Source organism: Giraffa tippelskirchi, chromosome 5 (genome assembly GCF_054371585.1).
Source record: "Giraffa tippelskirchi isolate mGirTip1 chromosome 5, T2T-mGirTip1v1.2.pri, whole genome shotgun sequence".
In the NCBI taxonomy this organism is placed as follows: domain Eukaryota; kingdom Metazoa; phylum Chordata; class Mammalia; order Artiodactyla; family Giraffidae; genus Giraffa; species Giraffa tippelskirchi.
Window position 1 is genome coordinate 33729013 of NC_137279.1, and position 21358 is coordinate 33750370.

The following is a 21358-nucleotide window of genomic DNA, read 5'->3' on the forward strand; positions in this document are numbered from 1 at the left end:
CCGACTCAGGTAAACACAAACTGAGTGGAAGAATTTGTTTGAAGCGCAGGCCTGTCTTACCCTGTCATTTCCTAACCTGGAACAGAGGAGCACGAATACCCTGTGGGTACTTGGATCCAGTATGCTGCCCAAGCTCTGAGCTTGCTCCAGAAGCATCCAGCTCACCCTACTCCCCGCCTCCCCAGCTCTGCCTGCCTTTCAGGCATGGGCCCATGGAGAACGCTTGCTCTGGTGGCCTCTACCCTGAGACAGAGGTTCAGAGGGGAAGGAGAAGGGGAGATCTTCCAGGACGGGGGTGGCCCCAGCAAAGAAAAGTAAGAGGACTTTCCTAGTGTAGAAATGTCACCTCGGGCTGCCTGAAAGAGAGCTTCAGGCTGCTGTCCCTGACTCTGACACCAGGGCACAGCCAATGTGCTGAAGCATCCAAAGCCATGGATACTTGGATAAACATTTCTTTCATGCCAGGTGGATGTGGGCTACTGCAGGAAGGGTGAAGGGTCGTGGCAGGCAGTGGGGATGGCCACGACTGAACCAGAGCTGAACTTCCATCTTTTTAAAAGTAAATCTAAGGAGTGTGGGAAGTAAAAACCAACTTCCCCACATGAAAGATAGAAAAGACTGGAGGCGTTTTCTTTAGTTGGGGTCCAAGTAGCTGAACCTGGACCCAACATCCTGAGTTCTCTGCACTGTCAAGTATAAAGGCGGGTGTTGCCCCTTGTGATCCCACCTCCCCAGTTGGTCTCTGTTGCTCCCAGTTCACTCAGAACAATTCAACACCTATTAGCAGGGTCCTTCCAGTATGCATGATGCTGTGCAAGGTGCCAGGATAAGTTGAGATTCCATTCCTGTTCTCAAGGAGATTAGCAGTGTCTCTTTATAAGCTAGTAATAACTAACTTTTAAAAATACTTATTATCAGGAAGACCCCTGGAGTAGGAAATGGCAACCCACTCCAGTATTCTTTCCTGGAGAACCCCATGAAGAGAGGAGCCTGGCGGGCTACAGTCCATTGGGGTCTCAAAGAGTCGGATATGACTGAAGCAATTTAGCAGGCTTAGCATGTTAACGTACAATATACATGTGGGAACTGCATATATCATAAGTATGTGAAACTCAGCTCAATGAGTTTTCACAATCTAAAACCAGTGCCCAGATCAAGAAGAGAACATCACGAGAAACTCAGAAGCCCCCTCTCCTTCCAGTCACTATCCACCACCCCAAGATGAGCTAATAGCATTGAGAGTGAAGTCGCTTAGTCATGTCCGACTCTGTGCAACCCCATGGACTGTAGCCCACCAGGCTCCTTCATCCGTGGGATTCTCTAGGCAAAGGTGCTGGAGTGGGTTGCCATTTCCTTCTCCAGGGGATCTTCCCAACCCAGGGTTCAAACCCAGGACTGCTGCATTGTAGGCAGACACTTTACCATCTTAGCCACCAGGGAAATCCAGCATTGAGAGAGCTAACTTTTAATAAGTATACCTCAAGTGCCAGGCACTGATAAAAGCATCTTACATCTACCAGCTCATCTAATTCTCACCCATAGATAGGAAGGCCCAGTTAGCAAGCCAGATAATCTAACTAACATTGTCCCCAGCTACTACCCTTACATTGCCTCCCCTGGAAACAAATAGAACCTGCTCACCCTGTGCTGAAATACTGATGCATAACAATGATCCTGGGGCTGCTCTGTGGAGAGCAGTCTGGGGATCTGAGTCAGGCCTTAATGGATAAGAATGCACCTTAGTAGATAAAGGGGAGAACGTGCATAACCCCAGTTGGGAAATGCAGGGGTCCAGTGTGGTGGGAGCAGGGGACAGGCGATGGGGGTAGGAGCATGAAGGACTTGTTGGAGCAGGATTGTGAGTGCTCAAGAGTGTTCTGACTTTGCCAGGGCAGGTGAGGGACCAGCTGGGGTTTAGTCAGTGGTCAGCCCCCAAGAGTGAGGCCATAACCTACTTGATAGCTTTCCTGATTCAGAGGCGTGGCACAGGATGGAGCCAGCCCACCCATCCCCAAAAGATGTCCTTGGCTTGGTCTCTAAAGGAGAACTCTGTTTTGGTTGTATAGTCTTGAGGGTTGTGCAAAATTCTCTGGTTGTTTTTGTGTGTGTTTTGCTGCTGTTAGTCACTAAGTCATGTCCGACTCGTTGGGACCCCATGGTAGCCCACCAGGCTTCTTTGTCCCTGGGATTCTCCAGGCAAGAATACTGGAGCGAGTTGCCATCTCCTTCTCCAGAGATCTTCCCGACCCAGGGATCGAACACAGATCTCCTGCACTGGCTGGCAGATTCTTTTCCGCTGATCCACCAGGGAAGCCCACACAGTCTTGAGAGTTGTGCAAATTTCTCTGGCTGTTTTCGTGTGTGTTTGGGTAGGCTCAGAAAAAAGAGACTCCGCCCCCATCTTTCGCGGCTCTTTTTAACCCAGATGGCAGAGAGGAGACATAACCAGTTTTTAAGATAATTAAGAATATGAAGAAAAAAACAGAAGATGGGCTCATCACAAGTCTGCGTGGGTCAAGTACTTTCTCTGTGCAAGGCCGTGGGTGGGGTTAACTGAAATGAAAGCAGAAGGGGTGTTGCTGTCCATCTGAGATGCCTGGGAAGGCTGCTTGGAAACGTGAGTCTTGACGGAGAGGTGTGACTTGGGCTTCAGGCGGGAAGCGAGAGGATATTATGCAGAAGTATCCAAGTGAGAAAGCCGAAGCCAGAACTTTTGGACACCAGGGTTAGAGTCGAGGGATGGGCAGAGGCCCTGGAACTCCAGCTAAGGAGGTCGGGTGCTGCGCCACCGAAATGGGCGTCTCGGATGCTCCTGAACTCATTCCCACGGGAGCCGTCCTGCACCGGCCCCGCCCTGGTCGACGACCCGAGCCCCTCCGCACTGCGGCTCGGGGACCCGCCCAAGTGCCCCACCGGCCTCCTGAGAGCTGTCCCGCGTCCGCAGCCGTCGGCCGCGCCCCTCCTTCGCGCCCAGCTCTCCGCGCTCCCCTGCTCGCGGCGCAGCGCCGGCTCCTCCTCCGGCTGCATTGCAGACGCCGCCGCCGCAGGGCGCGCCGGAGATGCGCTGGGAGCCCGCGCATGCAGGGCCACTGGGTGCGGGGCTTCCGGGCGGACCCGACGGCGCCCCGGGGCCCGGAGTCCGCGGCCGGGTGCAGGGTGGCTCCGCGAGCAGGGAACACGCAGCCGAGCGCCCCCACCGCGCGGCACGGGCCCCCGTAGCCGTGGGCCCCGGGGAGCGGGCGCGGCCGTCGGGCTCGGAGTCGTCCCTGCCCTCGAGCGGACCTCGGCCACCTGGCTGGCAGGTCTCCTGGAACCTGGGCTGGGGGTGGCCGGCGGCTTTGCTAAAGGTCGTGGCGCGCCTGGAGCCGCGCTCCGCCCGCACCCTCCGGGCCGGGCCCGCCGCCGTCCAGCGCGGCGCCGCGCGGCTCGGGCGCAGTTCCGGCGCAGTCCCCGCGCCGAGCGGCTCCGCGCCCCACACCTGCCTCTGCCCGGCTCCGGGTGACGTAGAGCTCTCCGATTGGCCCTCGCGGCTAGGAGGGCGGGGCCGAGGCCGGTGAGCTCACCGCCGCGCCCCGCCATTGGCCCGGGCGGCGCACTCGGGCTGTGGCGGGGAGACAACGGTACCCGGAGCCCGAGTCGTTCCAGCTGCGGCGTGTGGAGCTGAGCGGGTCGGGGCAGGGCTGGGCTGTCGGGGCCGGGCCGGGCGGGGCCGCGCGGGAGGAGGAGGAAGACAGAGGCGGCTTGGCGCCAGCCCGACGGAGCTTTGGCCGTGCTTACCAAGTCCGAGTGAGTGTGCGTGCGGCCGAGGGGAGAGTCGGCCCGGCGCGTGCGGGGCGAGGGCGGCGGCCGACGGGGGCGCGCGGGGCAGCCCGGCGCGCGGGGGCGGGGCCGGGGGCGGGCGCGCGCCGCGGCCGGGGCGTGGGGAGCACCCGTGCTCGCGGCGGGGGCGCGCGTGTTTACGCGGAGTTGGGGTGGGGGAGCGTGTCGGAGGAGCGGGTGCGAGGATACGCGCGCTTGTGGAGGCGCGAGGGGGAGGGCGTGGGAGGGGCGCGCGTGTTCACGGCAGGGAGGATTGTGTTTGGACGGCGGGTGCGCGTGGGGGCCGGCGAGAGTGTTTACAGGGCGAGCGTGCGGGAGGGGGTGTTTGGATGAGCGTGCGGGGCGCGTGTGGATGGAGCAAGGGGGAGGGCGTGCGCATGTTTGCGGGGCGCGGGTGCAAACGCGGGTGTTTACGGAGTGAGTGGGAGGGCGGGGGGGCGCGCGAGCTGATGGAGAGAGCGCAGTGGCCCGGTGTGTTTTGACGCGTGAGAGCGCGTGGGTCCCGGCGTGTTTACCGAGTGTCTGGGTGGGATGGCCCACGCGTGTTCGTGGGGGCGCGTGGGGGTGCGGGAGGAACGAGTCCGGGAGAGCGCGCACGTGTGGTGAGGAGGTGGGGGGGCGGGCGTGGGTGTGCGGACACAAGTGTGCGCGCGAGCCAGTGGGAGTGTTTGGGTGAGTGGCGGCCTGGCAACGCTCGTGCGGGGAGTGGCTGCGTTGGGGGAGCGCGGGCGCGAGCGGCGCGGGCGCCCGTGGGCCGCCGGCTGGTTTTTGTTTGCGAAGCGCGTCCAGGCGGCGGGCTTTTCGGATGAAGTGCTCGCTCCCGAGGCCGGGCGCGGGGAGAGGGACCGAACCGCTTGGCTTTCGGCCCCCCGTGCCCCTGCGGGATCCGGCGGTTGGAGGCTGCCTTTTGCTAGCAGGCCAATGGAGTGAATGAACGTTTTATTAATCTGTGCGTAGAACACGGCGGGGAAAGTTGGTTGAGTTCAGAATCTAAAGATTTGGAAGAACTTCCTGAGAGCTTTGCTTTCTTGCAGACCAGGGACGGGAGAGGCGCCTTGACCCTATCTTCCACCAGCCAGGCTCAGCCTGACCTTCTTGCATTTATAAGATCTCTCCTGCTTTGGTCGCCTTGGTATTGCACAATTTCTGAGGCTGCCCCAGTGGTTTTCAAATGTTTGAGACCGTTTTTCAACCTTCAGATTTGTGCAGGCATCAAATATCTGTAAACGTAATACCCTTGCAAATTATCTTCTCAATCAGTGGCTTCACCAGGAAAGGATGGCAGCTTTAAAGCCCGTTTTGTATTTTGTCCACCGTTGCTTAGTATATGATTTCTACGGGTAAATCTGAAGTACCTAATTGGCAAAGCAGATGCAATAAACAGACGAGCTCTCAGATAATTATGAAGTGCCTCATGTATTTGTATGCTTGAATGCATTACATTTCTTCCACCAGTGGGGCCAAAACCTGGAATTTAAAAATTGTGCTCACCCAAAGTTTTATCACACATGATAAAATGGCTGGTTCATGTAAAGGAGTCCTTTTCTCTCTCGGTCTAAAGGAGTTTTTCAGAGTTTCTCTACAGAATCTGTGTCTTACGAACTATTGCTTGGGAACCTGATAAAAAGAAATATATTAAACAGTATCACTTTTCATGGTGTTTGTTTATAGAAAGATATTTCTTATTTTAAGAACCAAATCAGATGATAGCAAAGAAGCTTGTGTGTGTGTTAGTCACTCAGCTGTGTCCGAATCTGTGAGCCCACGGACTGCAGCCCGTCAGGCTCCTCTGTCCATGGGATTCTCCAGGCAAGAATACTGGAGTGGGTTGCCATTCCCTTCTCCAGCAAATAAACTTAGTTTCTCTTTTTTCTTAGTATTAGATTTCAGGCATACAACAATGTTTAATGTTCTAGAAACAACATTTGCTTACAGAGTATGCATTTCCCAAATAAATTCAGCTAGGTGAAAACAAGCAGAGGACTGCCTCGAATTCTTAAGGGACCTGGACCCAGGCATTCTAATTATGTTTCAAATAACCCAAGTGGAAGCTCAGTATCTAGTGCAGTAGTTAATAACAACATCATATCCCTTAAGTATTCTTACTAACTTGTGCTTTTGTGGTAAACATGTAGAGACTCCTTATTATTTTCTTCAGTCCTCTGTGGAGGGCTCTGCTGGGCCTTCCTGCTTCTTACAGCAGCTGGCCCTGATGTAGGACATTCATGTTGTCCTAGAAAACATGGGTAATGGGTGGAACTGAAAATTTTTTACTTCACCGGAGAAAGATGGTGAAGTTAAAGAATCAGATGACCTTGAAAGTTTCCCTCGAGAAAGGTGTGAAGCGCGTATTGATGGCCAAAATTCCTGTGCTCAGCTCAGCTCGTGATCCTATGCATTCTGGCACTGCCAGAATGTCCTTTTCGGTTATCGAGAGTTGTCTTTGGGAGCCATCATAATTTTTCTGATGTTTTCTAGCCTCACCGTTGTGAACTTCTGACATTGCAGAGCTGTGCTTGTAGGCTGCCTGTTTTAAATGTTTAAGGGAAATTTTATTTTTATGTTTTATTTTCATATTTACATTTCTTTAAAACTCAACTTTAGGTATCACCCAGAAGGGTCAGTAAAGACCATTCCGTTAAAGTTGCCACCATTTTCCTGCCAGTGCAGTGGTTTTTGGAAAGTCCTTTCTTCTTCCTTAGCGGTATTCACTACCCCACCCCTTTCACAAATGTTTTTGTGTGGTTGCCATATCTTCTTAATCTTAAAAGGGTTTGCTCTCTGACTTAAAGTGGGTTAGTATTTGTATCCCATCGATCTTTTAGAAAGAAGACTCTCTGAGTGGTGCCAAGTGTTCATTGTTAAATATCAACCATGGCATCCTGTCACACTACATAAGCTGAATATTTGAGACTTCATTGCAGTTATATATTCCTTTGCCAGAAAGCTTTTGGCATCCATATGTGATGTAGTTTATTTGCATACACCTCACTTTTTTTTTTTTAAAGGGGGTTAAAGGAGCTTACTCGACTTAGTGACTGAACAACGTGAGGTTACAGAGATACATATTACGTAGTGAAAATAGGTAAAATAAAGAGGGAGTAGGCAAAGGGAAAGTGAGGGTCCAGGGAAGTGAGTTGGGGGCATTAATGAAGATAGGAAGGGACCTTCATTCCTTAAAGCCTTCCACACCTTCTAGAGGCATGCCGTGTACTGCCTTCTAAGCTCTCTGGCAGTTGTAGAAGTGACACAGGCTTAATTTTCTCTTTCTTACCTCTCACTTGTCATTTGTTGTTGTTCAGTCGCTCCATCATATCTGACTCTTTGTGACCTCATGGACTGCAGCATGCCAGACTCCCCTGTCCTTCACTATCTCCCAGAGTTTGCTCAAACTCATGTCCATTGAGTTGGTGATGCTGTCCAGCCATCTCATCCTCACATGCCATTCGTTTTCTTATATTTCATGGAAGTTCTGACAGCCATCGATGAACTTTGTTGGTGGGAAAGTCTGGACGAGGTGCATTGAATCAGCTTAAAGACTGCAGGTTAATATCGGTCACTTTGAACATTTAGGAAATGCCTGGGAACCTGGGTGACCCCTTGCCTGAGGACATTGGAGCTCCTGATCATGAAAGTCACGGTGAGGGGCTTTACTCTGCCTAAGTGGGTTGCTCTGAAGTCAGATGACTGGCTTTTCTTTGTTACAAGTGCCTCCACATGTCTTGGCCCGTGCCAATGTTAAATAATAGCAGGGTCTAACACCTGAGTCATCTTTGGGGCTCTCTTAAGATTGGCCAGAAACTTGCTGAAATGTGCATAGGTAACAGCTGTTTGCTTAAATATAATATGATAAGATGAATACTTGGTTTTTGTTTTAGCTCTGCTGCTGCTGCTGCTGCTGCTGCTAAGTCGCTTCAGTCGTGTCCGACTCTGTGCTACCCCATAGACGGCAGCCCACCAGGCTCCGCCGTCCCTAGGATTTTCCAGGCAAGAATACTGGAGTGGGTTGCCATTTCCTTCTCCAGTGCATGAAAGAGAAAAGTGAAAGTGAAGTCGCTCAGTCATGTCCGACTCTTAGCAACCCCATGGACTGTAGCTTACCAGGCTCCTCCGTCCATGGGATTTTCCAGGCAAGAGTACTGGAGTGGGGTGCCATTGCCTTCTCCGTGTTTTAGCTCTACCTCTAAGTAAATGAGAAATCATAGGTAACTCACCTTAGGCACCTGGATTAGTGCCTTACCTGTTTTCTAAGCCTATTAGTAGTGGTTCAGGAAATTAACTTAGTCATCAGTGTCATTAGTTATTAAAATCAGAATGCATTGCATGTAGTATGGTCAGTAGCAATTTGGGAAGTCTTTGTTTAAAAGGGGTGTGTGTGCGCATGTGTGCGTGCGTGCGTGCATGCACATATTAGGCTCTGTTTCTTTCTGTGGGCCACAGTCAAAACCTGTTGAAAGCCCCTGGATTAGATAATTCATAATTGTCTTTAAATCTCAGTGTCTTCCCAGTTGGCACTAGTGGTAAAGAACCTACCTCCCTGTGCAGGAGACGTAGAGACACAGGTTCGATCCCTGGGTCGGGAAGATCCCCTGGAGGGGAGGGCATGGCAACCCACTCCAGTATTCTTGCCTGGAGAATCCCATGGACAGAGGAGCCTGGCGGGCTACAATCCACAGGGTTGCAAAGAGTCAGACATAAACTGAAGTGACTTAGCAGCAGCAGCAGTAGTTCTGTAGTGATTCTCTTTTGTGGGATCTGTCTGTTGTTGTGACTGTCAGTTTGGCAGTAGGTTAAGGCCTGAAAGAGTTAAAATACTTCTGTAAGTATTTAATTCAACAGCAGAAGGTGTCTAGCTAGGCAGGAGCTCAGTGTACCTTTCTCTTTTTTTCTCATTTATTTGGGTAGTCAGAATGTTTCAGATGAGAATGACAGGTTATTTCCACCAAAATTTGTCCCATGTTTAATAGGGATCTTTGAGTGATTCTTAGGTACTGTCACTAAGGTCTGTTTAATGATACTGATTTTTTTTGGTAAGTGAAAGTAGAACTTTCCCAGGATTTATTTAGTGGAAGGATCCACATTTCAGTTGATGGATTCACCTCAGGCCACTCTTTTAGCCTTAGGTGACAGAACTCCAACTGGCTTCTATAAAACAAAAAAAAGCAATTTATTGACTCTCACGAGGTCCAGTTTGAAATTGTCTTTGGGTACAACTGCTTCCAGATGCTCAAGTGATGTCATTAGGAACCTGTCTCTCCCTCTCTTGGCTCTCTTCTCCTCTGTGTTGATTTTCTTCTCAGGCAGAAGTTCCCGAAGCCATAGCAAGATGGCCCTCTCAAGCTCCAGGCTTATATTTTGCCAGTTTAGCAAATATTTCTGGGAAGATGGCACTTCTTTCCCAGGACTTCCAGGAAATGTTCTGTCACTGGCCCACCTTGACTCCTGTGTCCAGTCGCTTGAATAAGGAGGGGTGGTACCCTGGAAACTCACCCACCCCTGGAGACAAGAATTGGGGTTAGAACCGCCTGAACTGAGGAGAAACACAGAGTCATGGTCAGTGTCCAGGGAAGGGGTGCTGAGCAGGCATACTGCGCTGATCTTCACCCTTGAGTCTCATATTCCTTGAGAAAGCACGCTGCATTCTGAAATTGTAGAAGCTTATAACGAGGCTCATTCCATACTTTCATTTTTGTGGTCCCATTTTAACTGAAGACACCCCAGAATCATCACCTTTCAGTAGACTTTTAAATGGGTACTGACTAACATTCCTTAAGATCGTTTTCAGAAAATAAGATTCAGGTCCTTCATATTGCACTCTGTGGTTTGGATTAATCCACAAAAGATTTCTTTAAATACGCTTTTGTCTTTTCTAGTGAAAGAAACCACTCATTCCATTCCAGCCAGAATCGATGCCTCTGGCATTTGTGTGTGCATGTGAAAGATGTTTTATCTAATAATGTAAAAAATAGGAAGTGCCCATCCTAAAGTTGATGATATTCTAAAAACTTATAGGTAAGTTGAGTAATATTTCCCAGACAAATAGTGCAGTAAATGGTGGGTAGATTCCCAGGCTAGACTGAGAACAAAAACCTTTTGAATCCATAATAGATACTCAGAATTTGCAGAAAAAAAATTTAAAATAATGTGTGTGCATGCATATATCCATATAAACTGTAAAACATTGAACTACCTAATCTACATAATATATAAATACATAGCCTACACTTACATGTTCCAAAACAAATGGAAAAATGAACTGCACATTTGAACATTACATGAAGCTTCTTGAATAGTAAGTAATAAATACCTACATAAAAGAATTTCAGTCAATGGAAACTTATTGGTGAAGATTCTTAATTTACTGGTGGAACCCAAAATGATTCTCTGAAGTTACAAACTCCAGCTATCTAACTTTTTAGAGGAATAAACCCAGAGAAAGTAAATAATTTCAGTTCCTTGACCCTAACATTATTATCATCCATGATTAGTTCAGTTCAGTTCAGTCGATCAGTCATGTCCGACTCTTTGTAGCCCCATGGACTGCAGCATGCCAGGCTTCCCTGTCCAATACCAACTCCTGGAGCTTGCTCAAACTCATGTCCATTGAGTCGGTGATGCCACCCAACCATCTCATCCTCTGTCGTCCCCTTCTTCTCCTGCCTTCAATCTTGCCCAGCATCAAGGTGTTTTCCCAATGAATCAGTTCTTTGAACCAGGTAGCCAAAGTATTGAAGCTTCAGCATCAGTCCTTCCAATGAATATTCAGGATGGATTTCCTTTAGAATTGACTGGTTTGATCTCCTTGCAGTCCAAGGGATTCTCAAGAGTCTTCCCCAACACCACAGTTCAAAAGCATCAATTCTTTGGCAATCCATGCTCATTACAGTCATATTTTTATTCTTAAATTGAACAAAAGAGAGAATGACAAATCCTTCTGCTGTATCTCCAAGAGTTAGAACAATGAAAAGGGAAGGAAAATGTGGCTAAAGTGGTGGTTCAGTGTGTCAGAGGTTGTCTGAGGAAGAATTGACTGAACCACAAGCAATGAGAGGAGGAGCCTCCTAAGAAGAAGACCGGAGGCAGTGGGAAGAGATGTGAGGTCAAGCAGCTTCCCACACTAGTTCCTGGGTGACATTCACCATTAACCTACATGACCTTGCTGGGGTCTGTGGTAGGTTAAAGTGGACCAGGAGCTTCCTCACTCAGAGACTGTCTGTATCAAGGTATCCTTTAGGACTAGTTTTAGTTCCTAAACCTTTTGTTGGAATTACTTACAAGACATGCATATAAGATGCTCCCCACCACAAAAGAATGATCAGATAAGTGTTAGGAGACAGGCCTGCCATTAGCTCTCCACCAACAATTTATAGTGCACATTAGCACAATAACTTCCCAGGTGGCTCAGGGGTAAAGAAGCTGTCTGCTAATGCAGGACACGCAAGAGACACGGGTTTCATCCCAGGGTCAGGATGATCCCTTGGAGCAGGAAATGGCAACACACTCCAGTTGTCTTGCCTGGAGAATCCCATGCACAGAGGAGCCTGGCAGGCTACAGTCCATGGGGTCACAAAGAGTTGGACATGACTGAAGCGACTTAGCATGCACACACGCGTTGCCTGTATTGCAAGGATGTTGAGGTCTGTTAAATCAGGGATCCCCAATACCCCCACCCCGGGCCATGGACCAGCATCAGTCCATGGCCTGTTAGAACCCGACTGCACAGCAGAAGTTGAGCAGCGGGCGAGCGAGCGAAGCTTTCTCTGTATTTACAGCTGCTCCCTGTCATTCATATTACTGCCTGAGCTCCACCTCCTGTCAGATCAGCAGTGGCATTAGATTCTCATAGGAGCTCAAACCCTGCTGGGAGCTGTGCATTCGAGGGATCTAGGTTGTGTGCTTCTTCTGAGAATCATCCTGAGACCACCCCCTACCCCATCCATGGAAACATTTCTCCCTGGTTCCCAAAAAGTTTGGAGACCACTGCATTATGTCACAGCCTTTCTTACTAGTATCTTCTCTCAGCATTCAGTACCTAGAAGAGCCATGCTGTCCACAGCAATTGACAGTGATCTTGATCTTGCCTCCCTTTTTTTTTGCTTTGTTTGCTAAGTTCAGACAAATTTGAGGCTCACAGTTAACCATGTTAGAGGATATTTAGTGTGTATTTTCTGTGTAACAGCTTTATGTGAGCTTTAGTTTACTCTTTTCATGAATCTCCATTTTCCCTAATCTCTTGTTTACCATAAGTGTTTTTATCAGTCATCTCAAAGAGACATACCTGGATCCAGGTTACGGGAGGGAGGGAGGGAGTTAGAGAGGTTCGGGTGTGGGGGATAGGTAAAGGCAGGGAAGGGAGACCAGAGAAAGGGAAGAAGCAGGGAAGAAAAAGAGAGGGGGGGCCATGTCAGGGATTTCTGATGAATGTGTAGCAGGGTTAGCTCCCACTGCAGTCTGAGTTGGTTATTCACCTTTTGTTCCATCAGTAACTGCTCCCTGAACCTTTAGACCAGCTATACTCAGAGTGGGATGATTTTTGTTGTTGTTTAGTTGCTAAGTTGTGTCCAACTCTTTGTGACCCCATGGACTGTAGCCCATCAGGCTCTACTGTCCATGGGATTTCCCAAGGCAAGAAGATTGGAGTGGGCTGCCATGCTCTCCTCCAGGGCATCTTCCCGGACCAGGAATCAAACCCAAGTCTCCTGCATGGCAGGCAATTCTTTATCACTGAGCCACCAGGGAACCCCTGTAGGATGATTAAAGAAGCCCAATTTGGAGACGTCCATGAGGATAGCAAGATAACCCGACGACTGTTACATCCCCCCCATCAAGTTGCATCCCCATTTAGTGAAAAGCACTATAAGGTTTTAGCTTTTCCTCCTAATCCAAGGGATGTTTAAATAGTGGCCTCACTAATACATTCATTGAGGCCTCACCCATTTGGAATTTGTAAAAATTTGAAGATGACTCGAGTCTAGGGATGGAGTGCTGATGGAAGATGTATTGGGTTGGCCAGAAAGTTTATTTGGGTTTTTCTGTACATGCTTATGGGAAAACCAAAAAGAACTTCTTGGCCAACCCAGTAATATCAAATAGTATCAGCCCCCCCAAACTCAAAAAGTGTGGAAGTGAGTAGCCTGCAGACACAGGAGAGCAGCCCTTGATGTGTTTCTAAGCAGTGAGAAGGGAATGGCAACTCATTCCAGTATTCTCGCCTGGAGCGTCCTGTGGACAGAGGAGCCTGGCAGGCTACCCCAGTCCATGGGGTCCCAAAGAGTCGGACACAGCTAAGAAACTAACACTTTCATTTTTTTTCTGGGGCCAGGGCACAAAATGGTCTTCACAGGGATCACAACAGTGCTGAGTAAAGGAGCTTACTGGTTAAAATTTTTCTATGGGTCTGGTGGTTCCCTTGGAGAAGCATTTTATTTTGGAATAAAATGGTTAAAGTGGTATAATTTTGATCTTTAAAACTATTTCTCCATTTGTCAGAAAGACCTATGATAAATTGTAAAACAGTATCTTTAGATCATTTTATCTGTTTTTACCTTTTTTAAAAATACATCCAGTATTTTAAAGCAATATAGCTATTTCTTTTAAAATAAAGACATTTCAGTCAATCGATTTGAAAAGGACCTCTTCGTCTATATTTATCCCAGAGTTTTACAGAATCTTATGGCATTGTAGAAAAAAAATGCTGTAGTTAGTACACTTTTGAGTTCTCTGTAGAATCCAGAGTTTAAAAAAAATGTGTATTTGTGGAACATCTTGGACTTAAACTCTCTCACGAGGTCACAGGACAGCTTGGGAACATCGGCATTCCTGCAGTTAGCCCCGGGAGAAAGCTTTGCGGTGGCAGCTCTAGGCAGTGTGTGGGGAGTGAGTTGGAAAGAGTGAGAGGCTTCTTTCAACTAGAATCCTGAATGCACAGCGCACGGTGTTTCACTCAGATACTGAAAATCACCAGAAGCTCAGGGCAAACAACATCTCTTGTGATTAGCAGCGTTCTCTAGAAGCAGCCAGGGCTTTTTTAAAAAAAAAAAAAAAAAAAAATCTTTGCCCCAGGTACGTTTTAACACTTCTCATTTGCAGAGTTTTCTTTTTTTTTTTTTTTTTTGATTTTTTAATGTTTTGTTTTGTTTTTAATAAATTTATTTATTTTAGTTGGGGGCTAATTACTTTACAATTTTTATTGCATATTCGACTTTTCCCCCCATCATCTCTGTCCCCCAACCTTGTGGAACACTGTTGCTAAGGCACAAGCATTATTATGTGTCTGGCTCAGTTTGTTTGTTTTCACATGCCTGGTCCCCAGCCTATTTGATGGGATTAGGGAAGAAGGAAAGGAAGGAACTGCTTTTCATAACCTGGCTGGAGGAAAGTCACCTGGAAATGATGAATGGAAACAAATATTTTGTCTTTCGCAATCTCCTTTACCTTGTCCTGCTCGAAATTCACATTTTCTATTTTGAACAGAGGAAATTAAGTCCCTTGTTCAGTAAATGTTTATTTAGGGCCGACTATGTGCCCGGCCTCATGACGATGAGTGAACAGAGTTAAGGCAGGTGCTGGCCCCATAGAACTGTCGAGGTCTCTCTTCATTGCCCTCTGTCTCCATCAGGATGAGCTTCTGGAAATGAAGGCACATGTCTCGTTTGGTTTTTGTGTCCCTTGTGGCCGCCACGACAGCTTGAGTTGTGCTGTTCACCATTCTACCCCTCGGGCCCTGACATGCCATCACTAGGCAACACTGGAGGCCCAGCAGGGGGTATGCACTTGACATTCGAAGCAGGAGTCTGTTCTGGCCCTGATTCCCCATCCTTCTTCCCTGAGGACTCGGAGTGGTTTTTTTGGTACAGCGGGCACCCCAGGATAACCTGCTGGCAGTTAATTAATGGATGCTCGCCCCTTGACAATTCCTATGTGTTTTGTACAAGTTCCTGTCTTGGCAGTTGTGGTTCTTAAATGTAGGATTTTCCTTTACCACCTCATCTGGGCAAGACATTTAAGATTCAGCACTCACTCACATCCTGACATCTTTTCTCTCTAAAGACCCCATTGGTAATGGTTACCAGAGGCGGGGCAGGGGGTATGGAGGAAGATAGGGGAGAAAGGATAGTTAGGGAGTTTGGAATCAACATGTACACACTGCTATATTTAAAATGAATAACCAACAAGGAGCTACTGTACAGCACAGGAAACTCTGCTCAATGTTATGTGGCAGCCTGGATGGGAGGGGAGTTTGGGGGAGAATGGATACATGGATATGTGTGGCTGAGTCTCTCTGCTGTCCACCTGAAACTATCACAGCATTGTTAATCAGCTCTGCTGCTGCTGCTGCTAAGTCACTTCAGTCGTGTCCGACTCTGTGCGACTCCATAGACGGCAGCCCACCAGGCTCCCCCGTCCCTGGGATTCTCCAGGCAAGAACACTGGAGTGGGTTGCCATTTCCTTCTCCAGTGCATGAAAGTGAAAAGTAAAAGCGAAGTCGCTCAGTTGTGTCTGACTCTTCGCGACCCCATGGACTGCAGCCTACCAGACTCCTCCATCCATGGGATTTTCCAGGCAAGAGTACTGGAGTGGGTTGCCGTTGCCTTCTCCATCAGCTCTACTCCAATACAAAATAAAAAGTTAAAAATTTTGCATAGTGGTTACCTCTGAAGTTTAATATAATTTTAAGACATGTATTAGGAAAGAAATGTTTTCATATCAGCCTTAACTTTTCAATAAACTGCATTTTATAATTGGAAAAAAAATATCCCATTGGTGTCAGTGGTTTCCTCCATCACTCCATCAATTTCTAGAATGCCTCAATCTGTATGTATCGTGAGTGTAGTATGTATAGCAGTAGTTCTCATTTTCACTGAAACTTTTGAGGCAGTGGCCTCCAAGTATGGTGCTTTGGGGGATGTTAGCAAGCCTCCTCTTTTGTAGACTCGATGAAGGTAGGTGGCAAGTCTGTCAGAGTTCCCATCTCCTTTGCTCTCACTCTCATTAGCTGCAGTTCTGCGGCCTTGAACTGCAGTTGCTTTGCTGTTTGATTGACAGTGAGGTTGGCTCCTGTGTAATCCGGGTGCTCTTACACTCTGGATGCCGTGTCATGATCCAGCTGAGCTCCTTGGGTTCCACTGAGCCTTTGTGTGCTTAGAGGATAGAAACTGGGCCTCTTTGCCCCCCTTGCACTGAAAGATTTCAAAGGAGAAATCCTTATAGGTTGGCTTTGCACCCCTCATAAGTTCGTCTCATCACTCTTATCAGCTTAAAGGGTTTTTTCCCTGTTGCACCTGAGACTCTGACTTTGTAAGCAGTGTGAACCATAGACCAGGAAGAAATCTGAATCCCCCATCCCGGCCAATGAAGACGGTCTTAGGAAGGCTTGCTGACGTCCGTTTCTGGCGTCTTGGTCCATAGAGTTGGGGAGTTGTGAAGAAGTGGAGGAAGGCAGTTTTTCCTAAGGCTAAATTTAGCCGTTGCTTTGGAAAATCAGAGTGGTACAGCTTGTGCCTTATCTCCAGGCAGGCCTCACCCTCTCTCCTGCACTCGGACGTCTTCAGCAGCTCGCCTGGGAGGAGCCACTCTGGGCACTCTGGCCGCCCCTCGATTCTGGGAAGGAATAAGCGACCTCGTGTTTCCCGTCCTTCTGAGCTCCCCTGCAAAATGCAGGCAGCTTCCTCAGCGGCAGTTACAGTTCTCTACAGAAATAGCCGGAGTCATGCCTCCTTATGCTTCAGCAGCCCTTCCTGCCAGCATGGCCAAGGGCTGGCCACGGAACAGGAGACACGGCCCCTGGTCCTTGGTCCAAATAGTAACCGGAGGGCACATGTGCGCCAGAGCCACAAATAACGTGTTTTAAAATAGCAGATGGTATTTGATGATCGCGCCTTCATTCATTTACCTGCCAAGGCAAAACTTTCTCTCCTGCTCTGGCAGCGAGACCAGCGGTGGCCCAGGTCGAGCAATTGTCATAACAAGTTCTCGGGGTTGCAGATGTTATTCGTTTGCTGATTTTCAGGCCGTGCAAATCCATGCCCACTTTCTGAGGCTGTTCTCGAAAATATCTCTTTGGTCTCACAGTAAAAATGTCCCATTTCTCCAACAGCTGAACCTGTTAAGCACTTGTGTAACTACCTAGAGGCAGTCCTTTCATCACGGTGTGCTGCCAGGCACCATGATCCAAATACTTCGTTTCCCTGGGGAAAATGGGAATACCTGAAAGGTGAGGATCCGTATTGATAATGGGAGTCTCAGTGGATAAAGGAAAGTGACCTTGCGTGAAATCGCAGCTTGTGTCTATGGAGAAGTCAGGTCTTCCTCAGCTTTTCTGCCAGTCTTGCACCAACACATGGCACTTACGTAACTTCCTTACCTGAGCCCCAAGGGAAGGGCAGCCACCCAGGTAAATGCCTAGAGCTTTCTCACATGCTTGCACGACAGCACCGCTGGGCTTCAGTCATTTTGAATGCTCTTTCTGTCCCTGGGAATAAGGGATAAAATGGGCTAGTGGGTGTAAAGCCCCCTGGAGCCCACTGTGGAGAGTAGAGGTCGCTCGGAGTCCTTGTTCCAGAGTTTGGCTGACCTCATCCATCTCTTGGCTTCTGAAGGAGCTTAAATTAGAACATGATATTCCTTCCCGCTGACTGGGTATACCCACTCTGGATCTGGTACCAAGGGTACAGGACTTGCAGAAAGCTCGCTCTGGAAGAAATGACACATGTGAGAAAGTACCTGTAGAGACTTCCCTGGTGGTCCAGTGGTTAGGCATCTGCCTTGCCATGCAGAGGACACAGGTTCAGTCCTTGGGCTGGGAGGATTCCACATGCCACGGAGCAACTAAGCCTGTGTGCCACAACTACTGGGTCTGTGTGCTGCAGCTGCTGAAGCCTATGAGCCTGGAGCCCATGCTCTGCAATAAGAAAAGCCACCACAGTGAGAAGCACTTGAACTGCAACTAGAGAGTGGCCCCCACTTGCTGCAGCTAGAGAAAGACCCAGTGCAGCCATAAATAGTTTTTTAAATTCTTTAAATTAAATTAATTTAAAAATCTAAAATTTTTTTTTTTAGAAAAACTTAAAAGAGAAAGAAGAATCTGCCTTGTAGTGCCTGGGACTCAGGTTCAGTCTCTGGTCGGGTAACTAAGATCACACATGTCTTGGGGCAACTCTGCCACATGCAGTAATGGAAGATCCCCAGTACCCGACTAAGACTCGATGCGGCCAGATAAAGAAAGAACTACAGGTTCATTTGCTGAATGCTCTCAGGACACAGAGCAGGACATGGAGGCTTGCTGAGTGGACTAGGAAGTGGGTTCAGAGTCTAACCTGTGCTCAAGTCCCTGTGCTGATGCTCTTGACCTTGGGTAAATAACACATTTTTCAGAGCCTCAGCTTCCCCATCTGTAAAAGGGAGAGGAAAATCAGAGTTGTTTCCAGGACTAAAAATAAAACCTGTGGAATGTGTAGCCCATGTAGATGTTCAGTGATAGCTACAAATAATAATTCTGAAAGGATGTTTGAGCCACACCCTGAAAAATAAGAAGGTCGCCAAGTGGATATGGGGAAAGATGGGCATCACCCCAAGACCCCAAAGCATAGAACATTCCTGGTCTCTTTGGAGACCATTGAGCATGAGAGGACCCCTAAACAGCTGCCCGAGGCTGTCGGCAAAGACCCATTTCCTGCCAAACACCTGACATTTTACTTTGTGGGTCACAGGGGAGGGATTCAAGTTTTTTTTTAATCAGATTATCTGATATAAAGTCAGAAATTGCTTCATGTTGTATTGCTCAATGTGAAAATCCATTCGGTTCCCAGATATAAAGTGAGTTGTACAAAATCTGCAGGTGACAGTAGATGTGGCTGAACCCCGAGAACCTGTGTCTGGGTAGTTGTTGGTTCCTGACACAGCCAGTTCCTTTCATTAGATGCCCAAACACTTGGGATTCTTCACTTTGACAGCAGCAAATCACAAACCTAAACTTGGAACATACTGTGGGTATCTGACTTCATGAAGTTTGTGTGTGTGTGTGTATATGTGTGTGTGTGTGTGTGTGTGTGTGTGTTTAAAACTTTGGTATTGTTTAGAAATTTTAGGTAAATGTTAATTGGTGGTGGTGTAATTGCTAAGTCATGTCTGACTCTTGCAACCCCCTGGACTGTAGGCCACCAGGCCCCTCTGTCCATGGAATTCTCCAGGCAGGCATACTGGAGTGGGTTGCCTTTTCCTCCTTCAGGGGATCTTCCTGACCCAGGGATTGAACCTGGGTCTCCTGCATTGCAGGCAGATTCTTTACCATCTGAGCCACCTGGGAAGCCCCAATAATAATTCAGACTTAAGAGAATCTGACCACTTTTTTAAAAGTTTACTTTATTTCATCCTCATAGGCAACAATAAGATAAATAGTGATATTCTCATTTTACGGATGAGAAAATTGAGATGCAAAGTGATTGTAATTTTTCCAAAGTCACACAGTGACAGGATTAAACTTGTAGCCCTTCTCTCTACTCCCATGTTCTTTCTACTCTTTCTTTGCTGCTTAGTCTAGAAATGCTGCTTCTGCTAAAACAAGCAAACAAAAAACAGGTCGAACAGGCTCATGAAGAGGCTTGAAATGAATCATGAGCCATACTGGCTACAAAGCCATCAGCTTCATTTATCTTTCATCTGGGGTATAGGTAGGTGGTGCACGGTTCTTGAATGTAGTGGGAAGGAATTGCTGGATGGCAGTTGAACCATCTCATATCCCCTGGGAAGACATCCTGGGAAGACATCCCACTGAGAGAGGAGAGAGCAATGAAGAGGTAAGGTTTGGTGAGGCTGAGAAAGTAGTGCCTGATTAGTTGCAGAAAGCAGGGCAAGGAGGTGGATTTTAAATCATTTTTAAGTGTTGTCAGGTGAAGTGGCCATGTGCTTGAGAAGATGTGCAGCTGATGCTGTTGGAGCCCGTGTGGAGGGACCCGCCATGATGTTTGTGCGTGCGTGCTCAGTTGCTTCAGTCGTGTCCGACTCTTTGTGACCACATGGACTGTAGCCCACCAGGCTCCCCTGTCATGGGATTCTCCAGGCCAGGATATTGGAGTGGGTTGCCATTTCCTTCTCCAGAGGATTTTCCCAACCCAGGGATCGAACCCACGGTTCCTGAAGAGCAGACAGGTTCTTTACCACTAAACCACTGGGTACCCCTGCATGATATACAGGAGGTGACATTTCATGTGTCAACCTTGAGTGGGAACCTGTGTCTCTGCTGGAGTGGGTGGTCCTGGGGTCTTTCTTTAACAAACACTGGGCAGAGAGAGGGTTCGTTCTTGTGGAAGGAGGATGGGGTCTTAGAGCAGCAGTCCTCAAGATGTGGTCCCAAACCAGAGCATCGCCTGAAAACTTACTTGAAATGCAACATCTGGGCTCGCCTAAGCCTACCAACACCAATATCAGCATCAACACCAACACCCAGGGGCTTCCCTGGTGACTCAGTGGTAAAAAATGCACCTGGCAATGCAGGAGACACAGGTTCGATCCCTGATTGGGAAAGATCCTACATGCTACGGAGCAACTGAGCCCATGCCCCACAGCTGTTGAGCCTGTGCTCCAGAGCCTGGGAGCCACAACTGTTGAGCCCATGTTCCACAATTACTGAAGCCCAAGTACCTTAGAGCCCATGCACCACAAGCAAGAGTAGCCCCCAATCTCCACACCTAGAAAAAAGCCCACATAGCAACAAAGATCCAGCAGAGCCAAAAATAAATAAGTAAATATTTTAGAAACCCAACACCAAAAAATACTGGGCATTGGGCCCACCAAGAAGCTCTCCAGGTGATTCTGATGCCTGCTGACACCCGAGAACCACTGGGCTGAGCAGAAGCACACACCCCTGGAGGCTCACACGCTCCAGGAAACGTGTGCTCTTGGCGTGCTCTCCGAGCAGCCGGGGTCTCCCGAGAGAGCAGTCTGATCACTTCACTCAAACTGTCCCAAGGACAGAGGGTTGAATCACCATTGGCTTTGTTTGAAACATCACGGACAAGACTGGGGCAAACCTCATCAGCCCCCTCCATCTGCACATTGTTCTCTCCTCCCTGCCTCCACACCGCGTTAATTCAACAACTCAGGTGCATTCAGGCTGCAGAAATTATTTGTTGGTCAACAGAGAAAGACAGGGATCTCTTCACTAAGGCATCCCCCAGTACCTGGTACCCAGTCAGTTCAGTTCAGTTCAGTTGCTCAGTCATGTCCGACTCTTTGCAACCCCACGGACTGCAGCATGCCAAGCCTCCCTATCCATCACCAGCTCACCGAGTTTACTCAAACTCATGTCCATTGAGTCAATGATGCCATCCAACCATCTCATCCTCTGTCTTCCCCTTCTCCTCCCACCTTCAGTCTTTCCCAGCATCAGCGTCTTTTCCAGTGAGTCACTTCTTCACATCAGATGGCCAAAGTATTGGAGTTTCAGCTTCAGCATCAGTCCTTTCAATGAATATTCAGGACTGATTTCCTTTAGGATGGACCTGTTGGATCTCTTTGCAGTCCAAGGGACCCTCAAGAGTC

At 48.4% G+C, this 21358-nt stretch overlaps 2 protein-coding genes across 10 annotated transcripts in view; one reads left to right on the plus strand and one right to left on the minus strand.

The window, feature by feature from the left end:
- The window catches only part of CAMTA1 (calmodulin binding transcription activator 1), a 975729-nt gene that overhangs the window by 917020 nt on the left and 37351 nt on the right, over window positions 1–21358 (plus strand). For 2 of the 9 annotated variants that reach the window (XM_081490412.1, XM_081490413.1), the window contains one exon: window positions 16917–17033. The exons of 2 other annotated variants lie outside the window; for them this stretch is intronic. In XM_081490412.1, coding sequence (XP_081346538.1) covers window positions 16917–17033 — 117 coding nt within the window. Of the gene's footprint in view, window positions 1–3633; window positions 3787–7137; window positions 7460–16916; window positions 17034–21358 lie in introns of those variants that run through there. 5 more of the 9 variants (XM_081490417.1, XM_081490421.1, XM_081490420.1 and 2 more) reach the window with 5 other exon arrangements.
- Window positions 137–4198, minus strand: LOC145507418 (uncharacterized). The gene is made up of 4 exons (XM_081493898.1): window positions 4120–4198; window positions 3625–3685; window positions 2790–3530; window positions 137–926 (listed from the first exon to the last, which is right to left on the minus strand). Exons 1-3 carry the CDS (start codon window positions 4196–4198, stop codon window positions 2819–2821), a joined length of 852 nt encoding a protein of 283 aa, XP_081350024.1. The 3' UTR covers window positions 137–926; window positions 2790–2818.

Bases quoted from the DNA above. Each gene is read 5' to 3' on its own strand.
- LOC145507418 (XM_081493898.1), bottom strand. From the start codon at position 4,198: ATGCGCACGCCCTCCCCCTTGCTCCATCCACACGCGCCCCGCACGCTC. The intron at 3,686-4,119 runs GTAAACACTCTC...CGGCCCCGACAG, and splicing joins CCCTCCCGCACGCTCGCCCT to CCCAGCCCTGCCCCGACCCG. The intron at 3,531-3,624 runs GTACCGTTGTCT...CCGCCCTCCTAG, and splicing joins TGGAACGACTCGGGCTCCGG to CCGCGAGGGCCAATCGGAGA.